The sequence below is a fragment of the Neovison vison genome, chromosome 12 (assembly GCF_020171115.1).
Source record: "Neovison vison isolate M4711 chromosome 12, ASM_NN_V1, whole genome shotgun sequence".
NCBI classification, from domain to species: domain Eukaryota; kingdom Metazoa; phylum Chordata; class Mammalia; order Carnivora; family Mustelidae; genus Neogale; species Neogale vison.
Genome location: NC_058102.1, coordinates 36,271,101 through 36,292,525, shown reverse-complemented (window position 1 = coordinate 36,292,525; position 21,425 = coordinate 36,271,101). Strand labels below are relative to the sequence as shown.

General features: G+C 38.9%; 1 protein-coding gene across 2 annotated transcripts in view; it reads left to right on the top strand.

Moving 5' to 3' along the window:
- The window catches only part of TMTC2 (transmembrane O-mannosyltransferase targeting cadherins 2), a 448,793-nt gene that overhangs the window by 356,472 nt on the left and 70,896 nt on the right, over window positions 1-21,425 (top strand). The window contains exon 10 of one of the 2 annotated variants that reach the window (XM_044227017.1): window positions 15,196-15,310. In XM_044227017.1, the coding sequence (XP_044082952.1) occupies window positions 15,196-15,310 (115 nt within the window). Of the gene's footprint in view, window positions 1-15,195; window positions 15,311-21,425 lie in introns of those variants that run through there. The other variant, XM_044227018.1, reaches the window with a different exon arrangement.

Below are 21,425 nucleotides of genomic sequence, written 5' to 3'. Positions count from 1 at the left end.
ACAAAGAGTTAAATGATAGGAAATAATTTCCATAAAATCACAAGATAAAACATCCATCTACTTAAGACATGAGAAACTGTAAAACTGCAAGGAAAACAGAACAAACAGAACATAAAGACCAAGGGACATGAACGAGTAATTCCCCAAAGAGGAAATATAACAGATTTTAAAAGATAAGTAAATACAGAATTTCATTAGAAATAAAGAGATTCACATTCAAATAACAACATATTCCCTTAAGTTACTCTAGCATTTATTCTCAATAATTCTCATGAAAACATATGTTAAATAAATATTTTTCTTCTATGTTTAAGATTATCAACAAAAGCCTGTAATTGGAGGACAGCATTGCTATTTGTTAGAGGCAAAAATGGAAAAGCATCTAAATACTTGAAAAAGAAAAATGATTAAATACGTTAGTGTTATTTCTATTTGATGAAATATTTAAAATCCTAAGTTACATTTATAAAGAACATATAATAACAGTCAGCTCCCTATGTTACTGTACATGAAGAATGATTAAATTTTACAAAATAACTACAGCGTGAGGAAAGCAACACAAGGGGCATCTGGGTGACTCAGTTAAGCATCCAACTCTTGATTTTGATTCAGGTCATGATCTCAGGGTCATGAGATCAAGCCCAGTGTCAGGCTCTGTGCTGGTTGTGGAGTCGGCTTGGGATTCTCTCTCCCTCTGCCCCTTCCAACTCCACACACAGACTCTCTCAAGAAAGAAGAAGAAGAAGAAGAAGAAGAAGAAAGAAAGAAAGAAAAGAAAACCAAACAAGCTATGTTAATAGTTCTAGGTTTTTGGACTCTGGCAGCCTTTTTGTGTGTGTGTGGGGGGAGAGAGGATTACTTTCAATTTTTTTATTTTCTTTAACATGTACATTATGAAGGAATATATACTTGATAAAATGTAAAAAATAAGTGACTTAGGGGTGCCTAGGTGGCTCAGTGGGTTAAAGCCTCTGCCTTCGGCTGAGGTCATGGTCCTAGGGTCCTGGGATTGAGCCCCTCATCAGGCTCTCTGCTCAGTGGGGAGCCTGCTTCGCCTGCCTCTCTGCCTCCTTGTGATCTCTCTCTCTGTCTGTCAAATAAAAATAAATAAAATCTTAAAAAATGAGTGACTTAAACTATCATTCAGATAGTTTATAGAAAATTATAGTAAACAAGTAATTATCCAAAAATTATTTAACTGAACTCAACATGTAAAATTTAAGATATAAAAATTAAATGAGAAAGGAATAAAAAGCAAAAGGCATCTTGCCTGAATTCTCTGTTAAATATGACATTTCCATGATGAATTCATCAAATGTAACAGTAACACAAGCATTTACTTAGGACCTTTTTGTCCTGAGAAATTCTCATGGAATTTTCATTTATCCCCACAAAAGCCATGTGGGGAGGTTACCAGACTGTCTTCATTTTGCAGATGAGGAAAGTGAAGTCATCAAGCTGTAAGGTAAATTCCCCAAGATCTCAGAGCCAGTCAATAGTAGGGGCAACACTGCATTGGGCTCTGCTCAGGGGGGAGCCTGCTATCCCCCCTCTCTCTCTGTCTGCCTCTCTGCCTACTTGTGATCTCTCTCTCTGCCAAATAAATAAATAAAGAATCTTTAAAAAACAAAGAAAAAGAAATAGTAGGGGCAACATTTGAACCAAGGTATTCCTGAATGTTACACTGCACTGTCTCTTAATCAATATAGGAGATAAAGAGATGCTTACACGCTCTGTTGGTAGGTTTATTGATACATAAAATATGTATCAGATACATTGAAAGTTGAGAACCACTCCCCCACCTTTTTTTTATTACCATCAATTTAGGTGTTAGGAGTTGAGCATATGGATTTGGGGAGGACACAAACATTCGGACCATAGCACCCACCATATTTTATCATAAATCTAAAAAAAAAATACTATTGATTCTGTCATTCTAAAATATTCGACGTGGGGTGCCTGGATGGCTCAGTGGGTTAAGCCTCTGCCTTTGGCTCAAGTCATGATCCCAGGGTCCTGGGATCAAGCCCCACATCAGGCTTTTTGCTCAGTGGGGAGCGTGTTTCCCCCCAACCCCCCACTCCCTGGCCTGCCTCTCCGCCTTCTTGTGATCTCGATCCATCAAATAAATAAATAAATAAAATCTTTTTTAAAAAATATACAACGATTATAAGATGTTTCACAATATTAGGTTGATTAAATCGATTTGAGTAATATGGTATGACCTGACGCCAGCGTTTTGAGAATTTACATGAAAAAAAGTGTTTGATGTCATGCTGGGCACATCTGTCCTCATTAATGCTAGCGCTATTATTGAAACTCAGTGCTCAACAATTATGTCTCTGCACCAGTGCTGGGTGTTTTTATGTATCTTTTGTTGTTGCAGTAATTCAACACTGTGCAGAAATAATACTGTCCTGGTTTTACAGATGTGGGGTTTAACATATCAAGAGTGTATGTGACAATATTGAAGGCCCAGCAAGTTGGCAAAGGAAGGATTTGAACCCTCCTTTGACTCTTCAGCCTGTGATATGTTTCTGGTTTGCCTTGTGTGTTTGTTTGTTTTTTTTTAAATATTTTATTTATTTATTTGACAGACAGAGGTCACAAAAAGGCAGGGAGACAGGCAGAGAGAGAGGAGGAAGCAGGCTCCCTGCTGAGCAGAGAGCCTGATGCAGGGCTCAATCCCAGGACCCAAAGGCAGAGGCTTTAACCCACTGAGCCACCCAGGCACCCCTGCCTTGAGTTTTTAAAGGATACTCTTATCAAATGTAAGCCTGGTGGGTCCCCAATGGTGGCAGAGCCCCCGACGGCTGAGGTTTTGGCAGACTGGTGGTGGAGAAAGTCATGGAGCTCTCATAATCATGTACTTAGAGGCCTCAGGAAGGAAGGGCAGCCTGAGGTCTTCTAAAGAACATGAAGGGGGGAGAGGGAGAGGGAGAGAAGGAGCTCATGTAAGGAGGAGTGAAAGGAAGAAGGAGGAGACAGGGCACCAGACCTCACCCCACGTAGCGTACTGACATTTTCTCATTTATTCTTCCTGATAACACAGGCAGGTTATCCCTGTTTGCAAAGTGAAGAGACTGTGGCTCAAAATCAAAGAATCACGAAAATAAACAGAGTGGCCTTGCTTTGGAGAGTCCCACGTGGGCTGGGTGCCCCACACGAAGATGGCCCATCAGTATTTTTACTATGAAAGAGTGATTAGAGAAGAATTTGCTGACCTAGTTTTTACTCTTTCCTTTTCTCATCTCTGCGCCCAGTTTTTGCATGGGACTAGAATCCACTTTGTTTTAAACTGTAACTACTTGATGCAGTTCAGTCCAGTCTTAGTTCATTTGGGCTGCTGTAACAACATAGCTTATATGAGTGGTTTAGGAGCAAGAGAAGTTTATTTTTTACGGTTCTGGAGGCTCCCAAATCCCAGATCATACTGTGGGCAGATTCAGTGTCTGGTGAGGCCTACTTCCCCGTTAATGGTCTCACTGTGCCCTCATATGGTTGGCAGGGACAAGGTAGCTCTCTGGGGTCCTTTTGTCAGGACACTAATCCCATTCAGGAGGACTCCTGATTTCAAAACTTGAACTGGGATTGGGGGAGGGGGAGGAGGCACAAACATTCAGACTATAGCAACAATTTACACATACGCATTCTTTTGAATCTATCTTTGTTCAGGACACCAGAAGCCACAAAAGCAGGATGATAACAACTGAGTTAAGCATTAGATTAGGGAGTAGAGGGTGCAGGGGATTTTGGAATGAGGCTCTCCTCGCCTCTCTGTTGATTACTCCTTGAGCATGCTGTACCTTTTGCTAGCCTCTCTGTTCCTCAAATTCTTAATCTGGAGATGATTACAAATGCCTCAGGTTGTGAGGATTCATTTACAATTTTATAAAATAACTAGCGTGTCATATATCCTCAATAACTTGTAACAATGGCCACCTATTTTTAAATATAATAGAACCCATAATAATATCTTGGAGAATGAACAAATCGTATAGAGAAATTTTTGAATAAGGTATATGAAAAAAAGACAGAAATTAGGGGAAGAGGAGGCAAAAATCTAGATTTTAAGAAAAAGAGGAATCTGTCTCCATCAACATCCGGACAGAAAAGGCGTAATTGTTTGCAAGAAGAATGGATATTATAAGGAACAAGTAATTGGGAACAGAGAGAGAGAGGGGTGGGCGGGGGGGCAGTGGGGAAGCAAGGAAGGCAGAGAGGGGAAAAAAAGAGAGAGATACTGTTTTTCCCGTCTTAGCTGTTTGATTTAGCAATTGAATGCACTTTGAGATTCTTGTTTATGTTCTGCTTTCCTCTTAATTGAAAACAATTGTTCTGAAGTTTGCTACCCTGTCATTAACTCTTCTGTGCCTTAGTGACATGTCTATAAATGAATACCTCAGAAGAGCCTGTTGAGATGGTGTGGGAGGGCAAGGAGAAGACACGGAGGTCCTCCGAGGAAGAGGATGTGAGCATCTGACCCTTGGGGTCACATCCCCACATTCTCGTTACCACCCCAAGTTCTTCTCAGAGGCATACTTCCTTCTTTACTGACTTTCCCTGTGTTGGACCCCTCACGTCTGTCATGTCTTTTTCCTTGCATTGCCCTTGTCTAAGAAATGACACTGCCCATCTCTGTATCTTTGAGTAGGTCCCAACCTCATTGGATTATGTCTTGCCCTTCTTCTTTAGATGGTGAAACTCTTTAGATTGTTTGAAACCTAGCATGAACTTGTTTTCCTTTCTATGGTGCACTTGATCGCTATTAAATCTAAGTATTACTTACTCCTCTAGTGGGGTATGCTGCTTCTCCCTCTCTGCCCCTCCCCCACTCCTTCTTTCCCTAATGTCTTCTCTTTACTTCCTCCCCAGCCCCGCCTCTTGTCCTCCTTGCCTTTCTCTACTCCCTCCCGCTCTCCATCTGACAGTCTTCTAACCCCTCAATGGTTTTTCTGGCATCTCATAACCCTTTTGGAAAGAGTCAGGGGAGAAATAAATGCAGTAAAGCATCCCTAGCTTTCCTGACCTCCTTTCTGCTTGAGCACAGAGCCCTGGCCTGCTGTTCCTCTAATCTCCTTTGCCGTAGACACCTTCCTTGCCACCTGTCCATTTCAGGGCAAATTTTTGGTCTCATGTTCACATAGGGACAGATCTGGACCTTCCCAACCTCAAAGTGAGCAGTCTGGATTGCTCTCCTGGGCATTCTTTCCCTGTTCATCTGGCCCACCTGTTTTCTTGGCCAGTAACTACTGCACATTTATCACATTGGGTTTGTCTCAATAAACCAGAGCTGTTATTAAGTCAAGTTGCCAAGAGCACAAAAACACAAAGGAACAAAACTAATAGAAGGGAAGGGAAGAGAGATTGGTTTTATGTATTTTTTTAAGGATTTACTTATTTGAGAGAGAGAAAATGCGTGCGTGAGAGCCGGAGGAAGGGGCAAAGGGAGGAGAGAGACAGTCTCATGCAGAGCCTTGAACGAGGCTCAGTCTCATGAGCCTGAAATCATGACCTGAGCTGAAATCAAGAGTCAAATGTCTAGCTGTTGAACTGCCTGAGCCACCCAGGTGCCCTGAGAGTGACTGGTTTTAAAGAGTAAGAGCAGGGGTGCCTCACTGGCTCAGTTGGTAAAGCATATAACTCTTGATCTCAAGGTCCTAAGTTCATGTCTCATGTTGGGCATAGAGATTACGTTTAAAAAGGAAAAGAAGGTGTGCTTGGGTGGCACAGTTGGTTAAGCGGCTGTCTCCGGCTCAGGTTATGATCCCAGGGTACAGGGATCAAGCCTCCATATCCACTCCCTGCTCAGTGTGGAGCTGCTTCTCCCTCTCTCCTTGTCCCCTCCCTCTCCTGTCCCCTCCCTCGTGCTCTCTCTCGTGCACTCTATCTAAAAAAAAAATAAATAAAATCTTTAAAAAAAAAAAAAGAAAAAAGGATTAAGAACATACCTAAAAATGCAAAGGATTCTCAGAAAGACATTCAACAAGCATCCCTTCAGAGAAGCAAAAGAGATGATTCCCCTCCACATTTTAATTCTCCTGGGTCTAATTAGCATACATTAACAACCTCTGTTCAGCAGCATCTCCTTTGGACAGGTGGTCTAAATCCTGAGCATTGCATTATTCCCTACCCTGTCTCATCAGGAGTGTGTTATTCACCTTCCTTAATGGAAACACTCCTTAAAGGGCTTGCTTCCGTTCTACCTGATCCACCTGTCTCGTTACCCATAGATACCACCAAAATCAGCCCAGGTATTTCCATCTTCCAGGCTCTTTCCTTGCTCCAACCATCTGAATCTTTGAAAAAGTTTAGACAAGTGCTTCTGGCTATTCTTTTTTATGATCTGGTTGCTGATTATATGACCGGAGCCACTGTGTAAAAATTCAAGTGGTACACTTACTTGTCCCCTTTACTCTATGTACTCTATGTGTATTCAATTTTAATTATAAGTTGTGCAAAACCAAACATTAACCTCCATCCAGATATGATGCACTTAGCCTGTGAGACCTTGCATCTCCTCAAGTTTATATCAAGTTTTTATCTCCTCAAAGTTTATATCTCAAGTTTATATATATATTTGTGCTTAAACTATCTCCATAATCATCTCTTTTCTCTGTTAAGTTGGAACTGATTCAAGGATAAGTGTTGCATTCATCATCCCCCTCCTCTACTACAAGTATCGCTACATCTTATGTGTGTTAAGCACGGTATACATTTCTTGGGTTGGATACGATAATTCTATAGTTTCTTCTTTTTCCCAGACCATTGAATTTATTCCACAGTACAATAGCATATAATAGATTCTAGCCAAATCGCATAGTTTGGATTGTTTTGGAATTAAGGTATCTTTGAAGGCATGATTGATGTCTGGATTATTTGTCATATTCCAAGGGACATTCTGAGATCTAAACCAGGGCTGCCATGTTGCTTATATTCCAGAGGCACTGTTCATAGAGACCATGAATGGCAATCTTGAAAATTTTGTCATGTTGCTTATATTCCAGAGGCACTGTTCATAGAGACCATGAATGGCAATCTTGAAAATTTTGCAATACCCAGCATGTGGCCATTAATTGCAGCCCTGCCTAAAATCACTCTAAGGTGAGAGGATGTGAATAGGCAAGCACCCGGTGACCTATGCTTGCTGGAGTCTTGTTCTTGCAGATGAAGGAAGTAGCCACATGGGGACCTAGGTAATTCAGTCCTGTTAGTGAATGTGTAGTGACTAAATCCCCACAGTGTGCCAAGAAGTAAGAGAGTGAGCCACTGTGGTAGCTGGGGGAAGGGTACTACAGGGGAGGGAGTAGCAAATAAATACTCCATACCAGGAGTCTTTATTCCTCCAGAGTATTAGACAACACGAGGCCAGTGTACATGGAATAAGTGACCAAGAGGGAACGTTGAGGGAGACAAAGGAGATGAGGTCAGAGAATGGGATAAGAGATTGCGGGAGGAACACCCTGCTGACTCTTTTGAGCTGTATAGTCCAGTATAAGGACAGTCACCTTCCCTAGGTCAGGGGTAGAATGATGGGCACTGACTTCCATTCTAATAGGATCATTCGGACTGCTATTTTGGGAATACCCTGTAGGTCAAGGGCAGAAGTATGGAGATCCGTTAGGAAGTTATTGCTGCAATCCAGAGTGACATGATGGCTTAGGACAAGGTGGTAGTGGTTAAGAGTCCGTAGATTCTGGATCTGCTTAGATGGTCTGATGTCTTCTGCCAAGGGGAACTATTTTAATGCAAATGTTAACTTCTAGCTGTTATTTGATAAATAAGATTTTCATTTGTCTTTGAACATTTTTTAAAGCTACCTATGAATGATTTTTTTTCCCCAGGAGAATTGTATCATCATGACATCTACTACAGTTTGTTTTAGCTCCTTAATTTACTAGCATTGATCACAAGAGTGGATTTTTCATATATTTTAGTAAGAAATGCCAATCCCAACTAATCCAGGGAGTTTATGTGCAAAATTTTTACAAAGCAGTATTTGAGCCTAGGCTTAAGGCCAGCTTACATTGTTATGGATTTCTACATTTCAGGCAGTTTTTTAAAGCCAGGAATTAATGAAGGATTGATCTTCACCAGCTTGTCATATTGAAATGTTGGTAAAAATCCACCAAGTAGTTTAAATGGTTCAGTTAGAGAAATGTCCAGAGAAGAAATGGTATAACTGTAATACAGAAGCACTTGAGTCTAGAACTATCAACTCGTTTTTCTCTCTTCCTTTTTCAGCCTATGGGGAGACTTAACACTCTTTGAATCAGGACCTCTAGAAATGCTTTCTTTTTAAAATATCCTTTTCTGTATTTCTCTACTCAGATTACTTTTTTTTTCTTTGTAATTTCTAGTGTTGTTTTTGCCTTTGTTCTCCTTTTGAATGAAGACAATTAAATAAGATGATGATAATTAACTTGGGTAAGACAAATTATAAATCAAACAAATAGTGATAAAGTGTGATAGCACAAGATATACATGAGAACAAAATGTATTTTACTTAAGATTTCCGTGTTTCTTTATTTGAAATTCTGCTCAATTATCGAACACCAAGAATGTGTTTGTTTACTGTATGTGAGAGAGAAGTGATTTCTCACAACTGTTCTACATATGAAAGATAAATATCCTTATGTTAAGGATTTGCGAGAGTAAACTTGTATTTATTGCATGTATCTTACTCATACAGATGTATCTTTCTATCTGCACACATATGTGTAACCTGGTCATTGTTCTTTGTAATGTAGGGAGGTACATGCCACATGTTGTTTATTATCCAGAAGAGCTTAATCTAACGGGTGGCTAATCCCACACAGGGCATCCAGAGTATGGTACAAAACAATTGTTTTGTTCCCATCAGTCACTGGTTCTCCAACTATGGACAGTGGAGTAGCAGCATCAGTAGGAAGTTGTTAAAAATGCAAATCATGTTCATTCCTCATTTGTCAAATGAATTTGTTAGAGGAATGAATACACACTGGGGGAAAAAATACCAGTCTCTTCAACAAACAATGTTGGGAAGACTGGACAGCAACATGCAAAAGGCTGAAACTGGACTACTGTCTTTCACCATACACAAAAGTAAACTCAAAATGGATAAAGACCTAAATGTGAAACCTGCGACCATAAAAATTCTAGAAAAGAACACATGAAGTAATTTCTGACGTTGGCCATAGCAACATTTTTCTAGGTATGTCTCCTGAGGCAAGGGAAATAAAAGCAAAAATAAACTGTTGGGACTACATCAAAATAAAAAGTTTCTGCACAGCAAAGGAAACAGTCTAGAATACTAAAAGGCAACCTACTGAATGGGAGAAGATATTTGCAAATGACATATCTGATGAAGGGTTAGTATCCAAATGATAGAGCTGATTCAGCTCAAGAGCCAAAAACCAAAAAATCCAATTAAAAAATGGGTGAAAGACATAAACAGACATTTCTCCAGAGAAGACATCCAGATGGCCAACAGGCACATGAAAAGATGATCAACATCACTTATCATCAGGGAAATGCAAATCAAAACTACAATGAGCTATCACCTCACACTTGTCAGAGTAACTAAAATCAGCAACCAAGAAACAACATGTGTTAGCAAGAATGTGGAGAAAATGGAGCCCTCATGCCCTGTTGGTGGGAATGCAAACTGATGCAGTCCTGTTGTAAACAGCATGGAGGTTCCTCAGAAAGTTAAAAAACTACCCTATGATACAGTAATCACACTAGTTGGTATTTCCCCAAAGAATATGAGAACACTAATTTAAAAGGATAGATATGCTCCTGTGTTTATTGCAACATTATTTATAATAGCCAAACTGTGGAAGCAGCCCCAGTGTCCATTGATAGATGAATAGATAAAGAAGAGGTGGCATATTTTATACACACATACACACACACATGTGTGTATTATTTATATATTTATATTTATATATTTTATATATATAATATTATTCTGCCATAAAAATGAAATCTTGCCATTTGCAACAACAAGGTTAGAGCTAGAGAGAATAATTCTAAGCAAAATAAGTCAGAGAAGGAAAAATATCATATGATTTCATTCACATGTAGAATTTAAGAAACAAAACAAACTTGCGAAGGAAAAAGCCAAACCAAGAAATAGACTCTTAACTACAGAGAACAAAGTGATGGTTACCAGGAAGGGATGGTTGGGGCGGGGGGGGGGGGGCAGCGCAGGTGATAGGGATTGAAGAGTACACTTATCTTGAAGAAAAAAAAAAATCATGGGCTCTACCCCAAACCCACTGAATTTGAAACTCTGGGGTTGGGGCCTAGCTCTGTTCTGTCGGACTTTCCAGATGATTCTGTTGTGCACTAAGGCTATGAGCCACTGAAAAATGTAACCTTTCACACCTTCCAGAATCCGCCACTGTAGATGGGCTCCTTGAAGTGCACGCTTTCCCTTCCACTCCCCATACTTCCCTGGCTCCTCCTTGTAGTTCCCTTCACCACCAAAGGCCAAGTAGCTGCTCCAGCTCACTGAGCCTCAGCATGTGGCTCCGACTTGGTGGGCTTTCCATAGATGTGTACGTTCTTCAGTAAAGAGCACCTGAGTCTCTCTTGTTACTATTGATCACATTCAGCCAACAGTCATTCAAAGACACTGTATAAAATGATTCACTATCCAGTAGTGATAAAGATGAGAGGAGTGTGGCACCTGGGTGGCTCAGTGGGTTAAAGCGTCTGCCTTTGGCTTGGATCATGATCTCAGGGTCCTGGGATTGAGCCCTGCATCGGGCTCTCTGCTCAGCAGGTAGCCTCCTTCCCCCCCCACCTCTCTCCGCCGGTCTCTCTGCCTACTTGTGATCTCTGTCTGTCAAATAAATAAATAAAATCTTTAAAAAAAAAAAAAGAGAGAGAGAGAGGATTGACACCCACATCCTCTCTCATATGCTGTAAGTCGGAAGGCCATACTGAGGCAATTCTGCTTTATAACCCCTTTATTCCTGTCTCATGAATAATACCATTCCCTTTTATTCTTTTAAGTGCTCTGGTTTAGATGGTAAATTATATTGCAGTGAACTAATCATAAGCAATCCTAATACTGTTGGGAAGCAGTCAAAGAAAGATTCACCAGGAAGGAAATGTTTTAGGGCTTAAAAACAAAAGATGCCCAGTCACAATAGGCAGGCAAGACAGACTGGTGATTGGGATGGGACAATAGAAGCCTTAGAGCCTGAGAGTTGAGGATAAATAAGGATGTGAAACAGCAGGTTACATTAAGGGAGGCAGTGTCTGGTGGAAACAGTAATAGATGGGGCTGGTAGAAGAGTGACTTCAGGCAAAGTCTTCCAGAAGAAGTAAGGGCAGATTTTGTTTCTCATTATTCCCCCAATAATATATCATGAGTGGCTCTTTGGATCATTATTAAGAAGAAACCTAGTGTGTCTTTGTTTCCCTATTTATGTTGGTTCTCTGTATTTGAAATGCTTATTGCTCCGTTTTCCATCAATTCTGGACTATATTTCAAACAAACAATCATTATATAACATAGCAGAATAATAATTCACTTCCAACTTTGGTTCACATTTTCAAGTTTAGTGAAGAAAAAAAAAAAAAGACACCAAACGGTCCACACTGCATAATATTTTATGTCTTTATCATAGCAGAACACTAATGCTGGAATATTGAGATCTATGGCCTGCTGAGAACAGAATGGGGGGAATTATGCAAATACCTAACTAATATGTTGTGATATTGTTTTTCTGAATGTTAATATGATGAATGAATTCTGTTAAAAATGATCATATGGGGATTTTTTCTGTTACTGTTTTGTAAAAATTACGTGTTTCATGTGGTTTAGGGACCTTGCAAACTGTCTATAAATTGCATTTTGGACAACAAAGCTGACAAAGCTTAAGAAAGTTTTGGAAATTATAATAAAAATTATATATTCAATTTTATACAACTGTTAATGTTATTATTCGTTGTTGTTGAAGTTGTTGCACATTAACGATGGGTTTGGCATCCATGAGGCTTGAAAGGCTTTGCCCTTGGGACATTGCACATAAACTGACCTTTTAGGCCATTGAGCCTCATTATCTTCAACACAGAAGCTTCTTGTCATGGTCCTCTGTTTCTATGTGGACAGTACAGATACCGTGTCCCTGTTTTCTCTTTCTTTTTCACCAGAGCTAGTGTGTCTTCTTTACCCTGTATACTCTGGAGTAATGAATTTTACTAAATAACCTTCATTATTCTCTATTCAGTTAATTGTTGCATTTTCCTACTATTAATACAGAACACATTTCAGAGTTAATAGCTGTCTGGAAAGGAAAAGTAACTGTCAATAAACTCCTACATTATCTTTTGTTTAAATATCACATAATTAATTAACATACTTATTAATGCTTTTACTTAAGTAGACATTATTCTTTGAAGGTAGGTAGCAATTAATATTATGTTTTAATTTTTAAAACCTGTAATCAGAATAATTAACTGAAGAATAGGTTTAGTCTGGTATCATTTACTAAGATTTATATGATGCGATATTACTTTGCATTATGCCATCGAGTGTTTAATTCTTGTTTCACTGTCTTTAAACAGCATTACTTTCAGCTGAATCTCGTATCAACATATTTATAGCTAATGTACACACAAGTTTCATAAGTAATGTGTTTTTCTGTTCACAAATGAAACCACAGTTGGCCCTTGAGCAGCATGAGGGCTAGGAGCACGATCCCCACAGTTAAAAATCTGTGTATAATTTTGACACCCCCCCAAATATAACTACTAATAGCCTCCTGTTGACTAGAAACCTTCCTGATAACATAGACTGTTAACTCATATCTTATCAATGTGTTAACATGCTGTATTCTTAGAATAAAATAAGCTACAGAAAAAAATGTTGAGAAAATCATTAAGAAAGGGAAAATACATTTATAGTACTGTACTCTATTTATGGGCGGGAACCCTACATATAAATGGGTCCATACATTTCAAATCTGTGTTGTTCCAGGGTCAACTGTATTTACAAATCAGTGTTCTTAATAATTTTCTGACCTAACAATTATGTTTGAGACCTGAGAAAGGCACAGAATGTTAGGGGATAGACTAAGAAAGTGATGTACAACTTTTTGTAGAAATAGCTAAGATGTCTCTAAGTCCTGGTCTTAAAAGTCTGTCACCTCATTTTAATAAGTCGGCTTATCGTTACTCACCATTTCTTTGCAATTGACGCTTATATATGAGCAGAGTCTGTGGCTTATTATAAATTCTTAAAACAGAAAATGGCCTCTTGTGTTTTAAGGACTAGTCCTTTGGTTTAGAAGACAATTTGTAATATGTATTAGATAAGCAGTAAATAATGGGCTCCTTCAAACCACCACCATCAGGGAGGTTTCACCATTTACCATTTCTAAATTTGTTTTTCCCTGTGCAGCTCAGGGCTTGCAAATCATTTTTATAACTTTTTCTCATATTGTTAAAATCTTGAACTTTAAGCAAACAGGATACCCAAAGCAAAAAGAAATAATCATTAGCCCACAACTCAGCAAGCCCAAAAGCTACGTGAATGATTTCAGCATCTCTCTTTTATACACTGATTTAGTTTTCATTTGAATTTCCTTTTCAGATAGGGCTTAACATCATTACTTTTTTTTTCCAATTTATTTATTTTCAGAAAAACAGTATTCATTATTTTTTCACCACACCCAGTGCTCCATGCAAGTTGTGCCCTCTATAATACCCACCACCTGGTACCCCAACCTCCCACCCCCCCGCCACTTCAAACCCTTCAGATTGTTTTTCAGAGTCCATAGTCTCTCATGGTTCATCTCCCCTTCCAATTTACCCAAAAGCACATACCCTCCCCAATGTCCATAACCCTCCCCCCCTTCTCCCAACCCCCCTCCCCCCAGCAACCCACAGTTTGTTTCGTGAGATTAAGAGTCACTTGTGGTTTGTCCCCCTCCCTATCCCATCTTGTTTCATGGATTCTTCTCCTACCCACTTAAGCCCCCATGCCCTATGACCCAGCAGTTGCACTACTGGGGAATCTACCCTAAAGATACAAACGTAGTGATCCAAAGGGGCACGTGCACCCGAATGTTTATAGCAGCAATGTCCACAATAGCCAAACTATGGAAAGAACCTAGATGTCCATCAACAGATGAATGGATCAAGAAGATGTGGTATATATACACAATGGAATACTATGCAGCCATCAAAAGAAACAAAATCTTGCCATTTGCGACAACATGGATGGGACTAGAGCATATCATGCTTAGCGAAATAAGTCAAGCGGAGAAAACATCATTACTTTTGCTGTTACTAAATCCCCACCTATAAAACAAAGAGAAAAACAGCCTGTTGTTTTTTTTTAAATATTTTAGTTATTTATATGATAGAGAGAGAGATTACAAATAGGCAGAGAGGTAGTCAGACAGAGAGAGGGAAGCAGGCTCCCTGCTGAGCAGAGAACCCAATATGGGGGCTCGATCCCAGGACCCCAAGATCATGACCTAAGGTGAAGGCAGGGCCTTAACCAACTGAGCCACCCTGGCACCCCAAAACTTGGACCAAATTCTTTTTTATTTTTTATTTTTTTGTCTTTATGGGGTTTGGGGATAACACTACATACCAGTTCTTGAGGTATAGTTTCAAAGAGTAGTATGGCTCTGTGTGGAATAATTCTAACCTTGCAAAGCTGACCTTCAAGTTATCTCAAAAATGTGAATGTGTTAATATTTGCTCCATATTTATTAGTCTAATTAAGAGTAAGTAAATGCTCCGTGGACCTTTATATGTTCTTCCAATAATTTTAGTGCTGCTTAAGTATAAGAAGTTTATACATCTCAATATAGATAGCCTTGTCTATACATATGGATCAGAGACAAAGCTGTTTTAAATGACCAATAATAAAAATCAATTCAACTCTTAATTGTAATATATCTTTAGTTCAATAGTTTATACAGGATTTGTTTTTTAAGGGGAAAAAAAAACCAACAACAAAAACAACTTTGTGAATATACCAGACAGATGCATTGGGATGTCCTGCAAAAAAGGTAATGGCATAGAAAACAGGACCAAGTAACGAGATGTAGATGAGGAGCACACATAAATCTTAGCTTCAGATCATGTTTACCACTCTATTTTTCTCTGTAGTGACTTTATTTGTTTCGCAGGATTAGAGCAGTAGTTTCCAAGTTGAAGCTCACTTGGTTTTATATTTTGCAGGTCAGTTTCTTCTGGAAGAAGCCCGCCTCATAGAAGCAGCTGAGATGGCGAAGAAAGCCGCTGAATTGGACAGCACAGAGTTTGATGTGGTCTTCAGTGCTGCGCACATGCTCAGGTGAGTTTTGCCGCTGTGCCTTAGAAGACCAACACTGCAGCTTTGGGAAAGGAATTAGGTAGACTAAGTCCCTTGTCATGCTCCCTTATGACACATTCTTTTTTTTTTTTTTTTTTTTTTAAGATTTTATTTATTTATTTGAGAGAGAGACAGTGAAAGAGAGCATGAAAGAGGAGAAGCAGACTCCCTGTGGAGCTGGGCGCCCGATGTGGGACTTGATCCTGGTACTCCAGGATCATGACCTGAGCCGAAGGCAGTTACTTAACCAACTGAGCGACCCAGGTGCCCCTTATTCCACATTCTTGAAGTGAGTTATGCTGTTTTACCACACTAATGTTGGTCAGGAGTATTTTATTAGTTACAGTTTATGTGCACAGTATGTAGGGGATGTAAGCCTTCAGGACTCTGAAAATTACTGAGAATCATTTTCCTTTCCTTTCAAAAATCACTATAAAATTAAAAAAAGTCAAAAAAAATTAATAACTGTTTAAAGGTCTGAAACAAACATTATGTTGATTGGTCAACTGCATCTCAGTATTTGTGTTTTATATTAATTATATTGAATATGGCATGTGAATGCACTTTATTATGTTTGGTAGTAGAGAGAACTGTCAAGTACAAATATACGTAAGGGCTAGCAAAGTCTCAAAATGGTGCTGTATTTAACATTGTTGCTATGTATGGAAACGATGTATCTTTGTAGACCTGTTAGTGCTTCCATTTTCAGAAGGATAGTCTGAAGCCTGATTATTATAATAGCAAAACAATTAAGTTAGATCAACAATTTTTGTTGTGACTATAAAAAAAAAGTTACTGCATCCATGAGTGGTGTTTTAGATTAAAGGAGAGTGGTTTTAAGAAGCTCAAATGATTTATACAGTTTTTCTTAAAAGGACTGTTTGTTCTGTTAGCAATATGTATACCCCTTCTCCCATTCTCTTACGTGAATTTCACTCGATTAAATCTTCACCTAAATGCTTCGTAAACTGACATCCACACTATGGGCTCTGTGTTTGGCTCTAGGAATAGGTTTGTAATTATGTAGATTATTCTTACAAGGGAAGAAAAATACCAGAGGAATGGCTTCACAGTTCAATAGCTTTAACACTCCTTTTCAAGAAAAGTAGTTTTGTTTACTTTTTGAGATCCTTTTAGATTTATATGCAGTTGTAAGAAATAATACAGAGAGATCCCCTGTACCATTTATTCAGTTTCCCCAATGGTGATCTATGTAGAATGACAGTGCAGTATCAAAAGCAGGATATTGATAGTGATACAATCCATTGGTCTTATTGTGTTTCCCCAGTTCTACTCATACCTGTGTGTGTGTGTGTGTGTGTGTGTATGTATGTATTGAGTTCTGTGCTTTTTCATCACACCTATGTAGGTTTGTGTATCCATCACCCTAGTCAGAGTATAGACGATTTCCAATACCACAAGCATCCTTTGTGTTGTCCTTTTATAACCACATGGCTTCCTACCTAGATTTTTATAATTTTTTTTAAAGATTTTATTTATTTGTTAGAGACAGAGAGAGAGAACAAGCAAGGGGAGCAGCAGGGAGATGGAGAAGCAGACTTCCAACAGAGCAGGGAGCCCAATGTGGGGCTGGAGCCCAATGTGGGGCTTGATCCCAGGAGCCTGGGATCTTGACCTGAGCCCAAGGCAGATGCTTACCCAAATGAGCCACCCAGGCGTCCCAGCTTTTTATAAGTTTTAAATAAGGAATTCAAAGCCTGTTTGAGAAGGAAGTATACTGTGAGGTTTTGGTTGAATGTGCTCACTCCACATTTAAACTTTTGCATTCCTAAAACTGATATCTACAAAGAGAAACCAGCATTCAATCAACTGTTGGTATATTTATAAAATGAACTATAGGCAGGGGTGCCTGGGTGGCTTAGTCATTAAGTATCTGCCTTCAGTTCAGGTCTTGATCTCAGGGTCCTGAGATTGAGCCCTGCATCAGGCTCCCTGCTCAGGGGGAGAAATAAATAAAATCTTTAAAAAAGTAAACTATAGGGACGCCTGGGTGGCTCAGTTGGTTAAGCAGCTGCCTTCGGCTCAGGTCATGATCCCAGCGTCCTGGGATCGAGTCCCACATCGGGCTCCTTGCTCAGCAGGGAGCCTGCTTCTCCCTCTGCCTCTGCCTGCCATTCTGTCTGCCTGTGCTTGCTCTCTCCCTCTCTCTCTCTGATAAATAAATAAAATCTTTAAAAAAAAAAAAAAAAAAAAGTAAACTATAGCCAATCTCATGAACCTTCAATGCAAAGATAATTTTTAAAAAGACACCTTCATTTGCATGACAGGTGTAGGTGCTGTTATAGGGAGAGGGCTGTCTCTTCTTCAGGAATAAAACACTGTACTTTTAGTCACAGTAAACCATTTACAAGGAAGGATATGCACAAGTTTCTACAGGCTAATGCATCTTAATCTTAATAGATACTTGACTCAACAAGGTATTTTGCTACATACTAAATCAGTTGAACTTCAAGGTCTACCAATGAAAACCCATTATGAGAAAGATACAAAAAAGGTCTTTGTTGAATATATCACTTCCAACTTTTTCTTAGTTACCATAGTGCTAGAAACCAGCGGAAAATTTTTGTTATACATTGGCAGTGTGGAAATCTTCAGGGTTTATTTTTCAGAACCTTCTTTCTAGCTTTCTGCAGTCTGCATTCCTCATTAATGTGCAGTCAGTCAGCGCTTTCCTAATACTGATTGCCATTATGACCACAGCAGCCTGACTATATCCTATTCCACTTGGTGGCAGCCCCCATGAACGTTTTCACTTAGTTTTTCTGTTTCTTGACTTTATTAAATTCAGGTATTTCTTGAGCACTTACTGTGCAAGTTGTACACCAACCTCTTCCCTTATTCACCAAGAGCATTGAGGACTTTGCTGACAAGAGTAAGAAAGGTTACTTGTTTTGCTTTGAAAGCAACCTCATCAAAATCCTTAGCTGGCAAGATCTTGCTTATTTATTATTACATGTAATTTCCTCTGGGGATACCAAACTTATAAATTGACTTTGATAGTCTTCCCTCAGAGCTCTCTTCATTTGCAAGATACTTAGGATGTAAAATTGACAGGGCTTGGTGAGGTAAAGAGTATGAGGGAAAGAATAGATGTCTCCCTGGTTGTGTCTAGGTTAGCTGGATTAATGGCTACCCTTATATCCAAAATCAGCAATTTAGGAAATGTCATAGTTCAAGAAATGGCTTGAACATATACATTTGACTTCCCCTTTCCTTAGCTAATTCCCAAAGAAATGACCCAAAGAATCTATCAATGAGGAAAAACTACGCATCACCAAAAAAAAAAAAAAAAAAAAAAAAAAGTCATACCACCTAAATGAGACCAAACTGGAAGAGGCAAGTTCCTGGGGCTAGCCACAAAGGGACAAATTTTTATCTTACTGTGAACGTCAAGAGGCTTAAAATTTGAGAAATTTCTAACAGACCCATTTCAGCTCTCAGTTGTGGATAATGATCTTTCTCTATAGAATCAGCACATAGAAAGTTTGGAAATACTGGATTTCAAATTGGCAGTTCAGGTAAGAATGACAAATCAGTTGTATCCAAATAAGGAGCCCTTGTTTGTGCAGTGAGATTTAGTTAAAACCTAAGAGTCACTTAGAACATCCCTAATTCCTGTTATCAAGGTGATTCACAAGAACACTATGTGGTGTGGAAGTATCAGTGCTGTTCACCAAATATGTCGGCTCTCCACCTACAACACATGTAATAGGATTGTACTTTTCTGCCTTCCTCCAAGTTGAAGAACTTCATGGTTCTTAGTTGGATTGTGGAATATGCATGAACATGACGTATGTCACTTCTTTTTTTTTAAATTTTTTTAAAAATTTTTCTATTTTTAAAGATTTTATTTATTTATTTGACCGACAGAGATCACAGGTAGGCAGAGAGGCAGGCAGAGAGAGAGAGGAGGAAGCAGGCTCCCGGCTGAGCAGAGAGTCCGATGCAGGGCTCGATCCCAGGACCCTGGGATCGTCGACCTGAGCCAAAGGCAGAGGCTTTGACCCACTGAGCCACCCAGGTACCCCACGTATGTCACTTCTGAACCAAAGCTGTAAGAATCAGTACTTGTCCCCTTTTCTGACTTGAAAATTGTGAAAATAGATCCCGAGGTTACCAAATGGGGACAAACCTTCCTACTCACCCACCCTGAGTAAGGAAGCGAGAAATATTGTCCTGATTCACTGAGGTTTAGGATATGTTTCTATTACAACAATGTAACCTACCCTAGCTCTGACACAGAATACATCTGGGAAAATGAAATAGGTACTTTGGAAGAGGAACGATATGACATTAGAAAAGATTCCTAAGAGATTAACAGGATTTCTGAGTTTATAATTACAGTGGAGTCAGGGCACAATTGAGAGACTGAGAATTTAAATAGAAGTTATAGACCTCTTCTCAGAATTCAGTGTAAAGTACTAAAGATATCAAAATGATGACTGAAAGGATAAATGATTGGAGGATAAAATGAGAATATTGTATACACACTAATAATTACATATTGTTAGTATAATTATATATAGTATACTTGTATGTATAGATGCATGTAAGTATATATGTGGTGGGTATATAGTATGTATATGTAGTTTTATTTGTATATCTGTAAATAAGTATATATAATTATATGCTGTATATGTGTATGTAGTTATATTTAGCATTTATACATATATATATATAGTTTTACTTGGTCTTGTATAAATAAATTTTAGTATAAATAGGAAATTTCTGATGGCAAGCATGGAACACATAAGCAGCTGTCAACAAATAATGGAAATTTCAAAACTAGAATGAAGGCCTTCAGTGATTGTATTGAAAGCAAAACTGCTGAAAATGCATCTGCTCCTAAACTTGTCTCATGAATGGGTCACACTGTTTAGTTGTAAACTAAAGAATATGCTTTCGCCAGTTAAAGCAGGAACAGGATTTATGAAAGAGTGTTCTGCAGCCACACTTTCAGTCTTGGGCTTGAAAGCACTCTTTATGGTCAGAAATAATACCCGACCATCTATCTGGCTCTCCCTGGGAGTTAGCAGCTTCTAAAGGCCGGAGCTCTGCCACCGTCACCCACAAGGAACCAAGCAGAGTCGCATTCCTTGGATGATTCTCTTGGACCCTGCCGCCTCCCTCTTAGGCTTACTTCTGGCTTCCATTCCCTTGAGGTTGCATCTGATTGGTGGAACGTGAGTCATGTGCTGGAATCTCAGCTACTATAAAATTTGGAAGAAGAGGGAATTTCTGGCTTGTGTCTTTCTTGGGAAGGTGGGATCCACATTGCAGCTAACTACTAAATATATTTTTAGAGAGGGTGGTCACAGATGTTGAGTGGCCTCCCATGATGAACATTAAACTATATGTGATGACATTGTTAGTACTTCAAATAAAATGGGAAAAGTACTGGATGCTTCCGGATGAGAGTATTATAAAAAAGAACATCAGTTATCATCAAAGGAAAATATCAAAGGAATTCAAAATGCTAGAACTCAATTGACTTATAGCTATAGAGTTTTAAGGAGAAAGTATTGAATCAATTATTCTGTTAGAAGCATTTTGTACAGATGAATTTATTCAGTGGTCTCCTAGAACTAGAAGCTAGAAAGAGCAGAAAGATCCTTGATACCAGTAGGAATTTCAGAGTCACTAAAAACAAACCTTACCTGATTCATGGCATTCATGGGCTTTGGCAGAAAAAAAAAATATATATTTTAATCCACTTACAGACTAAGGGAAGAAAAAAGTCACATTTATTTAAGTATCTATCTGTCTGGTACTATTATTTTGCATTTCATATCTGTCATTCTCTTTATTATATCTGCATATATGTGACGTGGACAATAGTATTCCCATTTAATATATGAAGATACTGAGTTTTAAAGAGAGTCCATATCTCCCACCATTGGTAAAGCTGACATTTGAGTTTAGTGTATTCTGGCCAAGTATAATACTGTTTTCACTGTGTCACATTGGCTCCCTCATGTCTTTCTAACTGGGTGTACCCAGAGGCTGTGATTCTCGAATGTTTTGTTGGAGAAAGGATTTATAGAGCGATAGGTTATCAAATGTGTAAAGCCTAAAT